Source organism: Rosa rugosa, chromosome 3, assembly GCF_958449725.1.
Source record: "Rosa rugosa chromosome 3, drRosRugo1.1, whole genome shotgun sequence".
Taxonomy (NCBI): domain Eukaryota; kingdom Viridiplantae; phylum Streptophyta; class Magnoliopsida; order Rosales; family Rosaceae; genus Rosa; species Rosa rugosa.
The window spans coordinates 14,949,269-14,969,012 of NC_084822.1; the positions used below are offsets into that span (position 1 = coordinate 14,949,269).

The following is a 19,744-nucleotide window of genomic DNA, read 5'->3' on the forward strand; positions in this document are numbered from 1 at the left end:
CTAAGGCTAGTCGACTGAGAAATTCCCGGGCTAGGTACGTAGCATTCCTACTGAGAAATTCGATTTGCATTTACAAAGTACAAACCCAGAACAGAATTATTTTATTAATTTTCAAACCAAAACAAAACAACAAATCACAAGCTCACTACTATATAAAGGCGACAATCTCAGATACACTCACAGCAAATCGCAGCAGCAAGCGATTTCCAGATAGACCAATTATTCTGAGACCAAAACACGAACAAGCCAAGTAGAGAATCAAATCGACATGAAGAAGTGCCCAACTCTACTCCATCTCATTGTTTCATTCCTCTTCATATCCACTTTTCTCTTCTCCCTGACCCACGCCGCCGGCGGCAAATGGGAGCTGCTTCTGAAAAGCGTCGGCATTTCCGCCATGCACATGCAGCTTCTCCACAACGACCGCGTCGTCATGTTCGACCGCACCAACTTCGGAAAATCCAACCTCTCCCTCCCCAACGGCGTCTGCCGCAACAACCCCAACGACACGGCGCTTAAAGTAGACTGCACGGCTCACTCGGCCGAGTACGACGTGGCGTCTAACCAAATTCGTCCCCTGTTCGTGTTCACAGACACGTGGTGCTCCTCGGGATCAGTAAACCCCAGCGGAAGTCTGGTCCAGACGGGAGGTTTCAACGACGGAGAGAGAAGGGTTAGGGTTTTTGATCCGTGTCCTACTTGTGACTGGAAAGAGATCGAGTTCGGGTTAGTCAACCGGAGATGGTACGCCACCAATCATATTCTGCCAGATGGAAAGCAGATAATCGTCGGCGGACGGCGGCAGTTCAACTACGAGTTTTACCCCAAAAGTGAAGGCACAATGAACGCTCACAGTTTGCCTTTTCTTGTCGAGACAAGTGACGGCAATGCCATAGAGAACAATCTCTACCCCTTTGTTTTTCTCAACGTTGACGGCAACCTTTTCATCTTCGCCAACAATAGAGCTATATTATTCGATTATGTTGCCGGTAAAATCGTGAAGACGTACCCAACAATACCCGGTGGAGACCCGAGGTCGTATCCGAGCACCGGTTCAGCGGTGATGTTACCTCTCATGAGTTCAAAAGGTCAGGCTGTGGCAGCTGAGGTTTTAGTCTGCGGTGGAGCTCCCAAAGGCTCTTATGTTAGTGCCCAAGGGGGGACTTTCGTGGAAGCATTGAAGACATGCGCTCGGATCAAAATAACCGACCCGAACCCGCAGTGGCTTGTGGAAGACATGCCTCTAGCTAGAGTCATGGGTGACATGACGTTACTTCCCAACGGTGACGTTTTAATTATCAACGGTGCCGGACTAGGTGCCGCAGGGTGGGAGATCGGGCGGAACCCGGTACTCAACCCGGTTGTTTACAAGCCCGATAATGCGGTCAGGTCACGGTTCGAGCAACAAAACCCTAGTACCATACCACGGATGTACCACTCCACTGCAGTACTGCTACGTGATGGAAGGGTACTTGTTGGAGGTAGTAACCCTCATAATCGTTACGAGTTCTCAAACGTGCTTTTCCCAACCGAACTTGCCTTGGAGGCATTCTCTCCTAATTACTTGGACTCGCAATTCGCAAGTATACGTCCGAGCATCTTATCACCTCGGTCACAAGCTAAGGTTGGTTATGGAAAGAAGCTAGCCATTCAATTTTCGATAACGGGGAAAATAGCACTCAACTCGGTGTCTGTTACGATGGCGTCACCTTCATTTACTACGCATTCGTTCTCGATGAACCATAGGCTAGTGGTTCTTGCTTCCGAAAATGTTAGAGAACTTGGGAACTTGAAGTTTGAAGTTCAGGTTACGACTCCGGCTTCCGGTAATCTTGCACCTTCCGGATATTATCTTGTATATGTGATTCATCAGCAGATTCCAAGTGCGGGCATTTGGGTCAAAATTCAGTAATATAGGTATAGGTACAGTTGCTTTCTCAATTTTCGTTTTTCATCTTTTACATCAATTATTCTTACAGTATTTACAAGTTGTAATTTACTGTAAACGGGATATGATTATGAGTAGTCAATATCGCATTATGCCTGGTTATGACAATTGGGCATCCCCATTTTAACCATCTAATCCCTACTTTTCAAATAAAATATAAATAAATAAAATAAAAAAGTTGTAATTTACTGTATCATGGAAATTGTATACATCACGTGAAGTTGAATAAACTGAATAAAGTCAGTAGGATTAATTCGTTTCCTTCACACTTCTTATCAATAATTTCATGATCGATTTAGATCAAACCTATATATACACGTCTTAATAACTTGAATGATTACGTGAGGTTTTTACATAATGCATGCGAGTTTTACGAATATCGATTAATACTTTCGATTTTGGCAAGAGCGAAACACACATCAAATTCAAATTTGGATTTGGAAAATTCATAAAATGAGTATTGAAAATATAAACTAAAAAGCTTACACTCGTAGAACATGTAAGCATAGTAAAAAAAACTACAATATAAGAGGTTGCTACTTTTTTTTTTTTTTCAGTCGGAAGGAAACTTTAATTAAACGCTAGAATTTGTTACATCCATAGCTAAGGCCATAGCGAGCCCATCAGGGGGATTATCAAGCCAGCCACATTCCCTATTACAATCAACTGCATGAGTAGCTAGTAGATGAGCTACTACATTATTTCTACGAGGGATATAAGAGAATCGTACCCCTTCAAACTCAGATGCCAATCACAAAATCAGTATTAGTTATTGTTGTTAGTTTACCTCTGCTTCTCTTTTACCATCAATAGTAACTGGTGTTGTCGTTCTTACGTAAGCTTATAGACGATCAATCAAAATCCTTGACATAAAATTTGTATTCTTTGACCTTATCATAGAACTTAAAAAACAAAATCTCATGTCCAAGGAAGCTTCCAGGATGGCGATATATATTTTCATTAATATTTCATTAGTCATGAATAAGTGGCTCACTGTCAAAACAATGTCACTTTTTTCTTAGATATTTTTGCCGTCTTTGTATAATTATATTTGTTAGAAAGATCAAAGATGAAGGCTAAGGACTGCAATAGGAGCCACGTACTCTCCCAGAGAATGTAATACTGGGTTTTGGGTTTTGTTGATGTGCTGTTGGATATCTGAACTATAAGAGTTCAATGAAAAAGATAAATTGAATTCTGTGATTAATGAATATTTTCAGATATTCTCAATCTCTTGTATTATTTACTGTTATGATATTTAATGAATATTGATTTTTTTTTTAATGTACCCACATTATCCGTTACTGTATAGCTTTAACTTTGAAATTTAGATAAAAGCTTCAGATTAGGGGTCAAGCTGTTTGGCTGAATCATGCACTGAAGAAAATGGACCTTTACTTTTGGTGTGATCTTGAAACTTTTCTCGTGTGTGTTGTAAACCTCGACTGATTTTGATATTGCTGCATGTGTTGTCGTTCTTACGTAAGCTTATAGACGATCAATCAAAATCCTTGACATAAAATTTGTATTCTTTGACCTTATCATAGAACTTAAAAAACAAAATCTCATGTCCAAGGAAGCTTCCAGGATGGCGATATATATTTTCATTAACATTTCATTAGTCATGAATAAGTGGCTCACTGTCAAAACAATGTCACTTTTTTCTTAGATATTTTTGCCGTCTTTGTATAATTATATTTGTTAGAAAGATCAAAGATGAAGGCTAAGGACTGCAATAGGAGCCACGTACTCTCCCAGAGAATGTAATACTGGGTTTTGGGTTTTGTTGATGTGCTGTTGGATATCTGAACTATAAGAGTTCAATGAAAAAGATAAATTGAATTCTGTGATTAATGAATATTTTCAGATATTCTCAATCTCTTGTATTATTTACTGTTATGATATTTAATGAATATTGATATATTTTTTTTTTTAATGTACCCACATTATCCGTTACTGTATAGCTTTAACTTTGAAATTTAGATAAAAGCTTCAGATTAGGGGTCAAGCTGTATGGCTGAATCATGCACTGAAGAAAATGGACCTTTACTTTTGGTGTGATCTTGAAACTTTTCTAGTGTGTGTTGTAAACCTCGACTGATTTTGATATTGCTGCATGTGTTGAATTGTAGTAACTCAATAAGTGGACCTTTGCTCTTTGTTATCATATACTCATTCCATACTACATGCTAAATTAGCTAGCCTTACAAGAAATCATTGTCCATACTCAACAGTTATTCACAAGTGCCATCAATCATAATGTGCAAGATTCACATGTAAGGACAGATTATACAATCAACTGGTCCTTTTTTTTCCAGCCATGCCTAACATCTCAAATTGCTAGCCCTGACCCCAATCTCAACCTTTTTCTAACTAAATTTCAAAACTTTAAGCTAAGCCAGATTGATAAAATCTTAATTAGTCAATTGATCCCATATGACCCCAAAATTCAAACAATTGTCTAAGCTCAAATTCACAAAGAACCCTGAAATTAAAACTCATCAAAATAAATAATCTATACTTCATCAGCTTCGCAGTCAACAGCTGATGTCGGCGTAGATCCCCAAAGGCGCAACCGGGCATTGTTCGTCGTCATCATCGAGAGAGACTAAAACATTATTTTTGCATCGTGGGTCAAAACTGACAAGAACAAAAATATTAATGTCCTAAATTTTTAATTTTTTCTTTTTTCAATATGAAGTCGAAAAGAAATTGAGCCTTTCCTTATCGATCTGCTAGGGAACTTTCACCCTGAAGAAAAAGGAAAGAGGAGAGACGATTCTACTGACATCATCACCCAACGGTCAAAAAATCGACTTTCCTTATCTGCTAGGAAATTACCCTAATTGCCTTGATGTACCTAGTCCCTCTCTTTTTAGCCTAAAGGATCAAACTCTGTCCACAAGTTAGAAAGAGAAACCCTCAACATTTTCCTATTCTGTCTTTCATCTCATTGATCTATATAAATTCAATTCACCTGCATTGATGAATTCAATAGTGTTAGGGAGGTTACTCCTAATGTAGAACGGATGGCAGCTAGGATTACAGAGCAGCTTGATCGTGAAAATGGCAAAACAGGAGCGACACTGCATATTTGGTGTTCAGTGTCAGAATGCTATACATTTTCGAGAAGGGGACGACGGCGCGCCGGAGTCAAACACATCACTTCAACACGACGTATGGGCTTTTTCGGGCTTCTGAGGTCGTTTCGGGCCTCAAAACTGCATTTTACTATTTTTCCAGCAATTTAGGTTTTCTAGTTAGTTTTGGATTTGTTTTTATTTAATCCGTGAGCTTTTAGGCTTGATTATTAGTTGCCCTAAGGTTTGTTTTCTAGTATTTAAGCAACCTTAAATGGCTGCAGACTGCTATATATCTTTCATATTATTATAAGCAATGAATTAAAAAACGCGCCATGAGGCGCGCCTGAGGCCTAAAAAGCGAAAATCCGCACCTAAATTGAGTCAGCTTCGATGAGAAGGCGACGAGGCTCCTGAGGCGGCGAGCAAGGCGCTAAACGCATAAAAAGCGACGCTTGAGGCGTCGTAGGCGTACGCGCAGTGTTTTTTTTTTTTTGGGGTCTTTTATGAAACGACGTCGTTTTGGTTTCTGAGGTTTAAAGACCTATCTAGGTCGCGACATTGAGCAGCGTACATAATTCGCCTCCCCTTTTCAGCTTTCGCACTTCCAAAGCTGATGCAAATCTCATTTCACTCATTATCTTTCTCAACGATTTGGCTGTAAAGGAGACCAAGGAGTTCGAGTTGCAGACTTGGAGTTCGATTATTGGAGCTTGATTTGCAGCCTTCGAGTTCGATTTGGATTTTGGAGTACGATTGGCAGACTTGGAGTTCGATTTTTAGACTTGGAGTTCGATTTGCAGACTTGGAGTTCGAACTGCAGACTTGAAGAGGTGCTTGCAGAGACACTACTAGCATTTTAAGGTAAGATATCTTGAACGAGAGTTAAAATTCTCTGAAGTCCCCTTTAACTTGAAAGTTGAAACTACTGCAAATTGAGTCTTTTAGCCCATACCAAACCGAAATTTCCGAGTTAAATTCTTTACTTGGCCCATTAATGTGATCCTCAAGTTTGATTGCATGTTTGGAGTTCAACTTGCAGACAAGATTTGGATTTTGGAGTTCGATTTGCAGACTTGGAGTTCGAACTGCAGACTTGAATAGGTGCTTGCAGAGACACTACTAGCATTTTAAGGTAAGATATCTTGAACGAGAGTTAAAATTCTCTGAAGTCCCCTTTAACTTGAACTTGAAACTACTGCAAATTGAGTCTTTTAGCCCATACCAGATTGTTTGAAAGTTTGAATGTTTAGGCTCTGCTTTTTAGAGGCTTTGTGAATATAAGATTGTTGATTGTTAGTTTGTTACAACTATTAAGATTGTTGCTTTGTATCATTGACTTGTATCTGAAGTTCTGAACCATTAAGATTGTTGCTTTGTATCACTGACTGAATGCATATATGTTGGTTGGTTGGTGTTTGAACTTTATTGATCTTTGGTGTTTGAACTTTAAATCCTTGATTTCATTTTATATTGGTAATTTTGTTGAATCATATGCTTCTAGTACTTCATTTATTGTGAGTGAATGACAATTAGTAATGTTCTTTTGGTTGAATCATAATGTGGTATGTATAAGAGTAGAAATTACATGAATATAGGTGATTCATAATGTGGTATGTATAAGAGTAGAAATTACATGAATATAGGTGATTTATACGTAAGGCTTACGCCTTATGCCTCAAGCTGCAAGGCTCTCCCGAAAACGCCTCGGGTACGCCTTCAGCGTTTTAAAACATTGATTATAAGTAAAACTTGAGAGTTTTTTCATCTCTCTGGTGGATTCCAGTTCTATCAATTTCTAGGATTTAAAGGTTGTAAACCCCGTTACTTCCGACTGCTTGAACTCCTCTCTTTTCACTCATGCATCTTTCAGCCAAAAAAAAAAAATTTATAATGGCTCTCATCTATCAAATCATAACTTTGGAGGAACTTGATGGGGGTGTTGTGAAGATGTACATTCCACCCTACCGATGCTGAGTTGGTGGGTAACTATCTCTACAACAAGCTCTTCATGGCCCCAATATATCTCAGGCAATCAGACATTCCCTGAGATTGATATATATTGCCGCCTTGGGAGATATGGAGAATCTGTCAGCCATTCAAGTTTTCACACCAAGATTTTATCTATTTCTTCTCCCGGGCCACGAAGGTGAACCCCAACGGTTCACGCAATATTCGCACAGTTGGCTGTGATGGGGCACATGGAGCGAGACCAAAGCTGCAAAGCCACTTTCAGTGGAATTGAAGAGCCCAATTTTGGGAAAGTAAGAAAGTTTTGATACGAACGAACAAAGACAAAGGCTTTGAGCATCATGCTGCTTGGTTAATGGATGAGTTTACCATTAATTAATCAAGCACCAGCTTGGCTTTGTGTCGACTCAAAATTAACGATGAAGGAGGAGTAGAAAGAAAGAGAGGAAATTTTCTGATGACAATTATGAGAAGAATGACAGAAACAAGTCTTTCAAAAACCAAAGACCTGAACCGAGAAAAGATCAAAACATTTTCATCTGTGAGCAACAGAAGGCAGTGCTTCCTTTACTAGTACTAGTACACAACAATTGTCCTCTTCCTCTCATTATGAAGATGAAGATCAGGTGGTTCGATCAGGTTCACTATGATGATCAGATGGTTCAGGTTCCTCACGATGATCAGGTGGTTCATCAGTTCATGAGCACCTCCTCCCACAATGTGGTGATTATGACCAAGTGTTTCAGGTTCATCATGATAATGAGGTGGTTCTGGAGAACAATCAGCAACTCTTCTTTAGGGATGATGATTGTATGGATGAGAATCTGATGTTCTCTCCCACCATCTTGTTTGATGATAACGATCACATGTTGAATGCTGATCAGCTTATGGATTTTGTGGCTCAATGGTTAGCTGGTGATGAGGAACAACAACAAAATCAACAAGAGCAACAACAACTGGCGCCGCTACAGCAATTGCAAATTAACAAGAGATGTCAAGAGGAGGAACAACTACAACAACATGAGCAGCAGCAACAGCTTCTCATTGATAATGATCTGATGATTTATGGTCAACATGACTTTGATATTCCAGTTGATACTCATACTTACAGTAAGATGAATTTAATGGACTCTACACTGATGAAGATCAGGTGACCGCACTGCTGTGGTGGGACAGAGTGATGATCAAAATCAGTATTCTGACATCTTGTAGTTTCTTTTTTATTCCTAGCTGTAGATTTTTTTTGGTTCTGAAGCTACACATACTGTAAATCAATTTCTTTATCTATCAATGAAATCAAATGGGCTCTGGTTTCTCTCTCCTAAGCTTGATCTTACTCCTAAGCTTGATCTTATAGTGTAGTGTACACATGTACAGATTTACTGTAGCTCTCTTAAAGGTTTTCAAAGCACTTGCAAAAATTATCCTACTCAAATTGATTATAAACTGAAAGAAGGGCCAGATCCGTTCATCTTGCTTTTATTTCCAGACTTCCAGTAGATAAATTTTTACTGTATAGTTCACATTATTTCCCTTCCTTACCAAAGATACCCATAGTAATCCATTCAAGATCTTAAATCCTTTTTCTGCATTTATTCACAATATATAGACGCAGTGCAGCCTAATTAATTTCAGTAATGAGGATATCCCTACAAATGGAAAGCATAGTTTCTGTTATGTGTTCCAAAATATCGAGAGCATCACTACTTCCAGCTTCATTCTTGATATTATTGGTATGTTTCCTGATTTGGCTGTGGTGGTTCATTCCAGTGGCACTGAACATTCTTTATGAATGGAGACTGCTTTGCCAGACCAAACGCACAGGTTGGGCTCCCTCCAGACAAACCATAGCAAAAGCAGTAACATGGCAACGTCTCCTTGGTATTACCTCAAAGAAGTGAGCAAGCCAGTCACGTTTTAACTGGCTATTGTTATCAAGGTTCGACAATCCAATAAGGAGTTTACGACCCTTGACTCCCTCACCATTTCTCAGGTTCATGCCCATGCATAATAAGATCATTCCTCTCATTAGTAGAAAGTATATCCAAGTGTTGTACATAGAAATGGAATCCACCTAAATAGCCCTGCTGGATTTTACTATTTTCTCAATGCCATAAGAATTTGCATTGAAACTACTGAATTTAGCTTTTACACTTGGTAGACTGGGAGCTACTATGCTGCTTCTAACAATTTTCAAAAGTCAGCTGTATCAAAAGATTTAAACTAGCAGTCCACCATTCACAATTTCTTGATTAATAACAGCATTCCCATTAGATTCCAGGCACAAGTTGAGGAACAGAGTTAAAAACTTGCTTTACCACTTTTAGAACGAACGTTGTTGGACCTCATTACTACTAGTAAGGTAGCCGCCTGCCAACAATTCCTTGATTGAACACCAGCTTCCACATCCTCATTCTGCAGAATAGTATATTAAGAACCAGTATGAGAGGAGAGCTTAGCACCTTTAAGAGGTTTTGCACAGCTAAGATCCAGAATTACTGGTTTCCGAATACAAGTATCAGCAACATACGAGTCATCAGTAAACATCAAAGAGTTCTCAATGATAAGACTAGCGTCATGGTCAGAGATACCTTTTGTAGCTGAATACTTGAACGATCACATTGGGGCATCAACAACCTGAGTATGGCCTTTTCTTTATGAAGGACAGTGATCAATACCATGACCATAGCCCTCACAACCAAAGTTAGACCAAATGGTAGGGATCACTGCCCTTCAAGTCCTGAGTATGGCCTATTGATTGTTCAACTTTCAAGTCTTTGGAATTTAAGATGGTTGGTCATCTTATAATCTTCAAGGAAAAGAAGAGGCAACTACGAAATAGATCTTTGTCAAATAGAGACTTCCAATATATCATCTGAATAGTTTTTGGAGAAGATTATATCTTTCTCACTTATTTCAAAAGAAATATTCACATATAACATTGGACATAGTATTGATATCATATAAAGATAAACAGTAAGTCTTGCTGTCAAACTATAATTCGTAACAATTGAACTCTTTGAAGTAGTGTAGAACTCATTACTGATAAAAGTAAGTAGGGTGCTCTGCGTTTGAGGTGCTTCTATGTTCTGAAACATCCTAAAATAGTTGGGTTGAAGTGCTGAATTGAAATAATGACTTCAAAATATAGATTCCCTGGACATCTGATACACTGACCTCCTTCTTTACTCTCCCAACCACGTCTGAATTTCCTCAGCAGCATAGGATACATCCAGCAGATTCAAATTGCTTAATTTGAGACTTTAAGAAACAATAGTAAGGAGTCCAAGTTGCTAGAGTACCACTTACAGAAGCTTGGTTGGATGCCTGCAATATTAATTGACATTCCCCAAATTAATGAAGGTTAAAACTGAATCAAAAACCTCTTTGCCCTTCCATTTCAAAATGACCAAAAGAGTTGCAGCAAAAGTAGTCAAATATTTAGGTGTGTGATTTTCAGCTTCAAGGTTAGAGAACAGCCAATGCTCAAACTGTAAAGAAAGAGGGCAGTGAAGGAGAAATCATACCAAGTTAAGACTATATCTTTAAAAAGATGGTAAAGTGCCTGAGGAAATTATCCTGATACTCCACATAATTTTTACATCTAGGACACACTGGATCAGCAGTTAACTTCCATCAGCATCTATGGATATTAGATAGAATTTTTCCATCTTTAACAACCCATAAGAGGTGAAAATCTTAGGAGGGAGATTAATTTTTCAAATAACATAGTAGCTAAAATTCCATCACGAGCTCAAAGCTTTCTCTTCATCAACAGAGAATACTCTGATTTCAAGGGGCCTATGACGTCAATTTTCTCTTGTTGTTGTTCTTCTTTTTCTCTTCCAAAACAGTCTTCTTTCTCACAACAATAGAGTTAATTTTCATAAACATCCGGTAAGTACTCTTATCCCTTACTGGTGTTCCACTTTTTTCAACTACTTCCCAGAAAACAGTCTTCTTTCTCACAACAATAGACTTAATTTTCATAAACATCCGGTAATTACTCTGATTCCTTACTGGTGTTCCACTTTTTTCAACTACTTCCCAGTGATTCCTCCTTCTGATATTCCTTTAATTTTTTTCAAAAGCAACCTTTGTGACACATTCAATTGAAGCATCCCACCAATCACCAACTTATATATTGTCAAATTTTCTGAGTGTTACTTAAACATTAACAAGCCATATGGTCCATATGATGAACAGTATATCAAATGTACTGTTTCCTTTTCATTTTGGATAAAGATGAGACCCATGGCATGAATGAGCATGCATTAAGTGGTGGCCGATTCTTTTAATAGGTTCCCTGATCTAATCCATTACCCTTAAGACATTGCATCTTAACAGTTCATAAGAAGACAGAAAAACTTATGTCTGGTTTGACAATTAAGAAGTTGCTTATATCAAATGTATGTACAGACAAAATTAGCAACCCATAAATCGAAATTGGTCAATAATCTAAGACAAGTAAATACAACACATGAATCAGTGAGCTCAATCCCAAACAAGATATGTTACTCATATCTATCCACACATGTAAGAAATCATTAATATCACAAGGACCAACTCCTCAGAATGTTAAGATATTATGTCCTGTTAGCTAGGATTTTTCTAACTGCTTTATGTTACGAACAATAAATTTTGAAATCAACATGGAGATGAATACATAACATTACTGTGCTCACTTTTTTATTTTCCTCTCTGATTACCCAGAAACCCCTCTTTTGGGTGGGGGTGACCATTGATATGCTCCTCAAAAGTCACACATGATCATCAATAGAATAAGTTAACAACACAAAGAAGCAGTACTTGCTAATAAAGGGTTGCCACTTGACGTCATAACTTCCATTCAAATTTCTTTTCTAATAAAGGGTCATACCATAAATTAGGATAACCAAAGATTTTCAATCCCCAATTTATAATGAGTTTAAGGTTTCTTCTTGATCTCTCATCAATTAGGTTTTGGACGGTGAAAGCATCTCAACCTGCCTATCAAACAAAATTAGCTTTCCAAGTTAATAACTTGCATATGCAGTTCCTTTAAATGTCATTGGCTTTCGTTAAGCTGTCACTATTCCTCACTTTCACAGTTTATCATTGTTGGCAAACAACCTCCTACTGATTAAAAAAGAAAGCCAATACTGAAAGAGTAACTTGCTTCCACACATTAAATGTAACTGATATGTCCTTCAGCTGTAAAACTCAAAATTCAACAAAAAGCCAATACAATCCAAACTACAACACTAAGATTTAATAAACCTTCACTTACCTGAACAGTTAGCTAATTTGTTTTTGAATCACTACCAAATCACTCAAATGACTATCAACATTTTCTCCTCCAGCTTATTAATTCCTATGGAGTATTAATGCTGGTTTAACCCATGGATCAAGGCCTGATGTATTTGCAAAGAATGGGGTCTAACAGTTGCTTGTTAAGAACTTACTTGTATGGATGGCGTATTAAGATGACCGGCTGGAAGTGGTCTGCCGGGGTTCTTGGCCAAGCTTCATAGTTAATGGGTTGATAACAAAGAATACATCAATAACCACCGTCCCCTTCACGCTCTGAATTCTATTCACCACCATATTCCAAACTCTACAGAAGATTAGAGATTATAAGAAAATAAATGTATTCTGGTTGGTAGCAGTATGAAAATCATTTTCGACAACTCCTGGTCCCTGCTTTCAGGATACAGAAGCCAACTAACAACGAAATTTACATTCAATGAAGGTAGAACATTAACCAACTGAGAACAGTCAAAATATACTAGATCTTAGGTAACAAACTAAAGAACTGAAAAATGTTGTACATAAACATACACACCATGTAGGTCAATTATTAGGAATTTATACACATCAAAGGCTGCACAGTTATTGGTTATTGGTATTCCTTCAAAAGTAAAGATTTATAATTCAACCTAGAGAAGTTAGGGTCAAGAAGTTATTTTAATGTTTGGGGGCCAAAGGACTAGTGTGATAATAGACTGAAGTGAAAAGACTATAAACAATTATTTTTTTGATAACAAAGACATGAACATGCACCAACATAAATATATATGACACATACCATCACGAGAAACTAGTACTTCACAACAAGAAAAAGAAAAAAAAGAAAAATGATGCATTCCGATTGTACTATAGGAAAGAGAGAAATAAACTTCTGTCATGTCAAATGGAGCAATGAATGAGTAAGACTACAACCTGCTGTGTATTACAATCCACACCAGATAGCTAACATCCAAATTCAGATGCGAAGCCTAACAAGCAACAACCCTCTCTGGTCAGTATAACAATAAAAGAGTGAAACAAAAAGAGTGAAAGTAGACAACTATTGGTGATTATGGTGTGTGCATTCAATATTAAATTGAAAAGAACTCAATGAAATTGAAACTTTAAAACCGTCCACAAAAATCTGGCGGTATTCAATGATGATTTTTAGAGAGCTTAAAAAAGTTGGATGGTAATCAAAAAGGATATCACAGATCCATTCTAACACCCAAAGGTTTCCAAGGAAGTCAGATGTGTTTATCTCTATTCAGCTGAGAGACTGACCAGTTTGACAAGCCACATGGTGCATATTATCAAAAGCATTTTAAACCAGTTGAACCCATGGGATAGCCCTCTCCTTTTGATGGGAACCATGACCCCAATTAAAATCCATTAAGTGGTGGCTATTGTTATAATAAATTCTTTTAGCACATGAGTCTCAACATATTGCATCTTGAAAATTCAAAAAAAAAAGAAGGAAACACTTATGGCGGGTATAGTTTTAATCTGACAGTAAAGAAGTTGTGCATATCAAATGTACATAGTACGTTCCATAAATCACAAGACTCAGGTCCACATACAGAATAATATCTAACCGATATATCAATATTGTCTAATACTAGGTAAACTCAATCCAAAACGAAATATATTACTCATTCTTAGCAATCCAAACATCTATTAAAAACTGATTAAAAACCAAGTTTACTCAGAGTGTCACGCTATTGTATAGTGAGCTTGGATTTTGCAGGTGCTAGATGTGCCTAACAACCGATTCTGAAATAATCAAACATGAAAATGCGAATGGGGAAACATAGAACTATTGTACTCCCTTTCTTTCCTCTTTTTTGAATACCCAGAAATCCCCCAAACCTGCTTTTTGCTTATTTGGTCAAACTGGGGCCTCCTGCCGAACTCTACAATCTTAACCGGACCCTAATCTTAAGAGACAGGAAACTCTAGCAAATAGCTAGGTAGGTACTGTTAGGGGGCTCAAACCATTAACGTGCTCGTAAGTAGTTGCACATGACCATGAGTAGAATAAGTAACCAACAAAAAGAGACATTACCTGCTCTTTCCATATCAGCCGTACAGAAAGAAGATAGATTGTCTTCTTATAAGATAGATTGTCTTCTTATAGTTTTCAAATGGGATGCTTGTTGCCACTGCTTCCATCCAACTATGTTCTCATGAAGAAGGGTCATTCAATAGATTAGATCTAACCAAACATTTTCTCTTTTGTCACCCTCTGGACGCTTCCACCCTTGAAGTAACAGTAAGAACATTGGCAATGTGTCAACTGAGGGATAAGAACCTTTGGATCTTTTTTGTTACTATAGCTGTACCAAGATTCATAGGACAATAAGTTAATCAAATCTGTACCAAACTATAAACAGTACAGCTCTAAAAAGAAACAAGAAGTACTAGCCACTATGGAAAGATCCAAAATACTGTATCCTATCTTGCAGTTAAGCATTGCACTTACAACAGAATTTATGTGTCCAATTGTTTCAACTATTAGAGATTTACAACAATTATATGCTAATCCTAAATGCAGAGAAAGTCAGGGAAAATAATGAATTTGATCTTGTCAAGAACATCTGTCTACACTCTACACAGAATCTATGACCTCAATATATAATGGACAAAGTACATTTTTATCAATTGTGCCAAGAGAAAAGTTCAGTACATAATATCTTAGATAGTGGTGATACCATGATGTTATTTAGAATAGCACCTGCTTTCATAGATAAGCCTTGGGGTGGGTATTTTTTTTGGTTTGTGTTTTGGGGGGGGGGGGGGGGGGGGGGGGGTAGTAAGTGACATTTACCACTGAATAATTAATTAGATAATGCTACATATGCCCTAGTGTGCTACTAACCTTTCTTATAGAACTTGAGGATATATGATATTGAACTTTCTATGTGCTTCAAGTGGAGTTTGGAAAGGTACTATCAAGAAGGGACTCTGTTAATCAAATACACTGCACAGTACAGAGCCTCACCCCAGAGATGTATGGGTACATGCTAATAAATGAATAAAAGCGCGAGTCACTTCCAAAAGGTGATGGTTTTTGCATTCTGCCGCACCAATTCGTTGTGGAGAGTGCGAGTGCTAGCATGGAAAATAACAGTACTGTATCCGATTGGACTCTCCTGAAGCATCTTGAGATGCTGACATTCAAAATATGACCTCAATAGATTCCCCAGATATCTGATATAGCTCTTCAGTCAAGGATGCTAAGGTAAAATATATATTCTCTGTTTTTGGGTGACTTTTATCACCAGAAATAAATATATGAACTCCATTATCCACATATAACCAACTGCAACCAGCAGTCTTCTTGACCTCTTTCCCTTTCATCTTCTTCCTTAATCTCCCAACCTCCTTCCAGTTTCCCTCAGCAGCATAGAAATTAGCCAACTGCACATACCGATCACCAGTACCTCCTCCAAGTTCTAGAAGTCTCTCCTCTGCCTCTCTAGCAAGTATTGTATTTCCATTTACCCGACAAGCATTCAGGAATGCCCCCCATACACTGGTATCCAATTCTATACGGATATTTCTTATCAATGCTTTTGCCTTCTCAAGTTGATCAGCCCTGCCATACAAGTCAATCATACATGCATAGTGATCCAGTTCAGGCAATAGGTTATAATCTTTTGTCATGGACCAGAAAAATTGCTCACCCAATTCCACCAAACAAGAGTGACGACAAGCTGAAAGAAGTGCTAAAAATGTGACTGCATCAGGCCTAATACCTCTCTTCAACAGTTCTTTGAAGATTTGGATAGCTTTAGTTTCACAACCATGGTGAGCATAACCAGCTAATATCACATTGTAAACGATTATATCTCTGTCAAAAACACTTTTAAAAATCTTTTCCGCATAAGTAATATTCCCAGATTTTGAGTACATATCAATCAAAGCACTGAACAATTTCTTGTCTCCTTCAATGTTATTCCTCAAGATGTAAGCATGAATCTGCTTCCCAGGGTCCAGGGCAGCTTGAATTGCACAGGCACCAAGCACACTAATGAGAATCAAAGCATCAGGAACAATTACTTCCTTTTCCCTGAACTCGCTCAAAAGCTTAAATACAGCTTCAAATTGTTGTGATTTGAGATATCCAGAAAACAAAGCTGTCCATACAACCATACTCCTTTCAGCCAATGAATCAAAAAGCAACCTTGCTTCTACTAGGTTACCTTGAGAGGCATGACCCGAGATCAATGAAGTGATTGAAAACGAATTTCTAATTCCCATTGCTGCATGAACTGACTTTGCATAACTCATATTTCCACACTTGCAATAGACATCAACAATGCCGCTACTTATAAACGGATTAGAACTCATCGCATTCTTCAACACCCAACCATGGACTTCCTTTCCTAGTCTGAAGTTCCTCAAACCAGAGCAAGCACTCAAAACACTAGCAAAAGTATGCTCATTCCATCGAAATCCATCTTCCGCCATGCGAACAAACAAATTCAGTGCCTCCTCTACAAAACCATTCTGCACATACCCTGAAATCATTGTGTTCCAAGACACAGTATCGTTAATCTCCGGTTCTCTCCAAAAAAGATCAACCGCCATATCCAATTTTCCTTCTCTACAACAGGCTGCCACCATTGCATTCTTCGAAACCGAGTCAACCATCCCTCTATATCCACTAAACACGCGCCAAGCATCACGAAAACACCCGCACTTAGAGTACATATCAATTAAAGAGCTCACCGCAAACCCACTCAGATCATTGGCAGTTCTCACCATACACGAATGCAACTGCTTTCCATAACAAACCACCTCTAACTTGGCACTCAAGTTAAGCATGGTAGTTAGAGTAACCTCATCAACTCTAATCCGATCATCCCGCGACTGCATTTCGGCAAACAACCCAAGCGCACAAGCCTCGTACCCTTCTGTGCTTGTGTAGCCAGAGAGCATAGAGTTGTAAGTGACCAAATCTTTGAAAGAAGCAGAGTCGAATAGGTGCCGGGCTCGTTCCAAGTTGCGTGATCTGATGTGGGTGGAGATTATGGCGTTCCAAGAGTAGACGTTTCGGTGGGGCATTTCGTCGAACAGCTTCTGGGCGTCTTGAATGAGGCCATGTCTGGAGTAACGGTGGATGAGTTGGTTGGAGGTGAAAATGCCCAGTGTTAAACCAGACTTTATGGATTGAACGTGGGAGATGAGAGCCTCTTTCAGAGACTGCATTTACATACAATCGAATTCGGGCCAGGCTAATTCGCTGTGCTTTGAGAAATGGCGTTTATTGAACTTGAAAAGGCGGTAAAATCAGGGGAAGTAAACTTTAAAGGAAGTCGGGTCGTATTTAGTGCGATAGAACTAGAATCTCAAGGTGAGCATTACGACTGAAGTGAGCAACATATAGTCTGATCTATCACTCAACTTCTGGGCCCCCTCATCCTTCTCAATAGTCTGATCAGTAATGCAACTATCTCAATCAACCGGTCACTCCACCTCGTGATCACAAAGTCTGCAAGAACCACTCCCATCACCAAGCCACTGACTAACCCCGCCGCAGCAAATATCCACTCCAATTCAACTCCAGTGCCAAAGCCATTTTCTTCTACTGTTGAAGGTGGAAGTTCAATCCCTTCAGGACGTGCACATTTTTTTGGCAATGGATATCCACACAAACCTGGGTTTCCCTCATATCAAGTGTTTTCGAAGGTACTAAACTGGTTTCCAAGCGGTATACAACCTGTGAGGTTGTTGTGCGAGACACTGAATTGTTCGAGGAATGAAAGCTGCAACAGTTCTTGAGGGATCTCACCTGACAACTTGTTCTGTGAAAGGTCCAAAGCTTCAAGATTTTTTAAGTTTCCCAAGGATGGTGGGATGCCACCAGTTAGAATGTCATTGGAAACATTAAGCGAGCGTAACCCCTTTAGGTTCCCAATAAATTCTGGAATCTTGCCTTCAAATCTATTGCTCGATAGATCAATGGCCATAAAGTCTTCATGAATCCTCGGGAAGTATCTCTCTAAACCTTTATTTGTCAATGTGATTGAGTACACAAATCCGTAAAAATTTGTGATATAAAAATCATCATATCCATTTCCTCGCACACGAATCACCCAAGCAACAAAATTTGTGCTCATATACGCCGACTCACTTAGATTGATACCTCGTCTCATAGAAATTCCAGAGAAAATAAATTCATATGGAAACTGACCAGTAAAATTATTTTGAGACAGGTCAAGGATGCGCAAATTGGGGAAACCAAGACTGCTTTGAGGTCTCTGAATAGCACCGTAGAACCCACTATTCCTCATTGCCAAAACTTTTAACTCTGTAAGAGTCTCCAATCAAATGGGGAAAACATCATCGAACTTATTGCTTGACAGAACAAGAGACTCGAGTGCCAAACAATTCGCCAATGACCTCGGTAATTTCCCCTGTAATTGGTTACGACTAACATCCATCATTACCAAACCGCTTCCGTTGGTGGTGCATACTTGAGGAAGAGTTCCATGAAAATGGTTGTTTCCAACCCTTAAACCTTCAAGACTACTACTCAAGTTTTTGAGACAACGCGGAAGCATGCCACTCAACCTATTATTTGACAAATCAAGGGAACGAAGATAGCTCATATTGCAAATCAATGGTGAAATTTCTCCAGTTAGATTGTTGTTTGAAATGTGATAGATTAACGTGTACTGTGAAGGTACCAACAATGGCCCACTAAGCCTGTTAAATGAAAGATCTAGCCCACGAAGTTTAACCCAGGGAAGGACAGCCTGATGCTGGTTAAAGCCTGAAATGTGGTTATGAGAAATGTCCATGAACAACAAAGACTCTCTGCTTGTGTTCCACATCCATTTCGGTACTTGGCCATGCATATATTCCGTTCCCAGAAAGGTTCAAGAAGATTAATGTATCTTGGTATCTCAGGAAATTTGGGAACTCTCTTATGTTGCATGAACCCAATCCTAGAAGCTCTAACTTTGAAATGTTAGATGCGTTCATAGTTCTGATTTCAGTGATCAATTCCAAGTTGTTATCAGATAGACTTACCCATTTTAGATTTGGCAGCTTAAGAAATTTGAGGAACTACTCCACTGTGCCGCTCAGATTATTACCAGCTAGAATAAGGCTCTTGAGAGTTGCAACATTGGATAATGACTCGGGGATTTCTCCCTGAAATTTATTGAAACTAAGATCTAGATTAGTAAGATTGCCTAGACTAGATGGGATTGGACCAGATAATTGATTTGAACGAAGACGAAGTGCTGCGTGTTTGAGCCCAAAAGTATTTTTGGCAAGATCCTTTAGTGGATTCAGCACAGCGGGCCGATACCTGCGGCCCAAAAATAAGACTATTCGGGTTTGGGTTACAGCTTCACCCATTCCGTGATCCATAAGGAAAACGAAACCTTATTGGAGTCGGGTAGCGAGGATTGAATAGGAAACTTCAACCAATAATCCTTCTGTGGCAAGGAGCAGTCGAAAC

At 38.7% G+C, this 19,744-nt stretch overlaps 2 protein-coding genes across 4 annotated transcripts; one reads left to right on the forward strand and one right to left on the reverse strand.

Annotated features, from left to right (window-relative positions):
• Nucleotides 1-205: 205 nt before the first annotated feature.
• Nucleotides 206-1,912, forward strand: LOC133735225 (aldehyde oxidase GLOX-like). Its single transcript, XM_062162634.1, has one exon. It carries the CDS (start codon nucleotides 269-271, stop codon nucleotides 1,910-1,912), a length of 1,644 nt encoding a protein of 547 aa, XP_062018618.1. The 5' UTR covers nucleotides 206-268.
• A 7,691-nt stretch (nucleotides 1,913-9,603) lies between these two features.
• On the reverse strand, nucleotides 9,604-18,214 carry LOC133736779 (putative pentatricopeptide repeat-containing protein At3g18840). 3 transcript variants are annotated; one of them, XM_062164378.1, is made up of 5 exons: nucleotides 15,269-18,214; nucleotides 14,333-14,603; nucleotides 13,201-13,256; nucleotides 12,444-12,595; nucleotides 9,604-10,326 (listed from the first exon to the last, which is right to left on the reverse strand). In XM_062164378.1, the coding sequence occupies exon 1, from the start codon at nucleotides 17,479-17,481 to the stop codon at nucleotides 15,445-15,447; it is 2,037 nt and encodes a 678-aa protein (XP_062020362.1). In that variant the 5' UTR covers nucleotides 17,482-18,214; the 3' UTR covers nucleotides 9,604-10,326; nucleotides 12,444-12,595; nucleotides 13,201-13,256; nucleotides 14,333-14,603; nucleotides 15,269-15,444. The 3 variants fall into 3 exon arrangements, with proteins under 3 accessions (XP_062020362.1, XP_062020361.1, XP_062020363.1); XM_062164377.1 differs by having other exon boundaries at nucleotides 15,146-18,214; XM_062164379.1 differs by lacking the exon at nucleotides 13,201-13,256 and having other exon boundaries at nucleotides 15,146-18,214.
• Nucleotides 18,215-19,744: the final 1,530 nt, after the last annotated feature.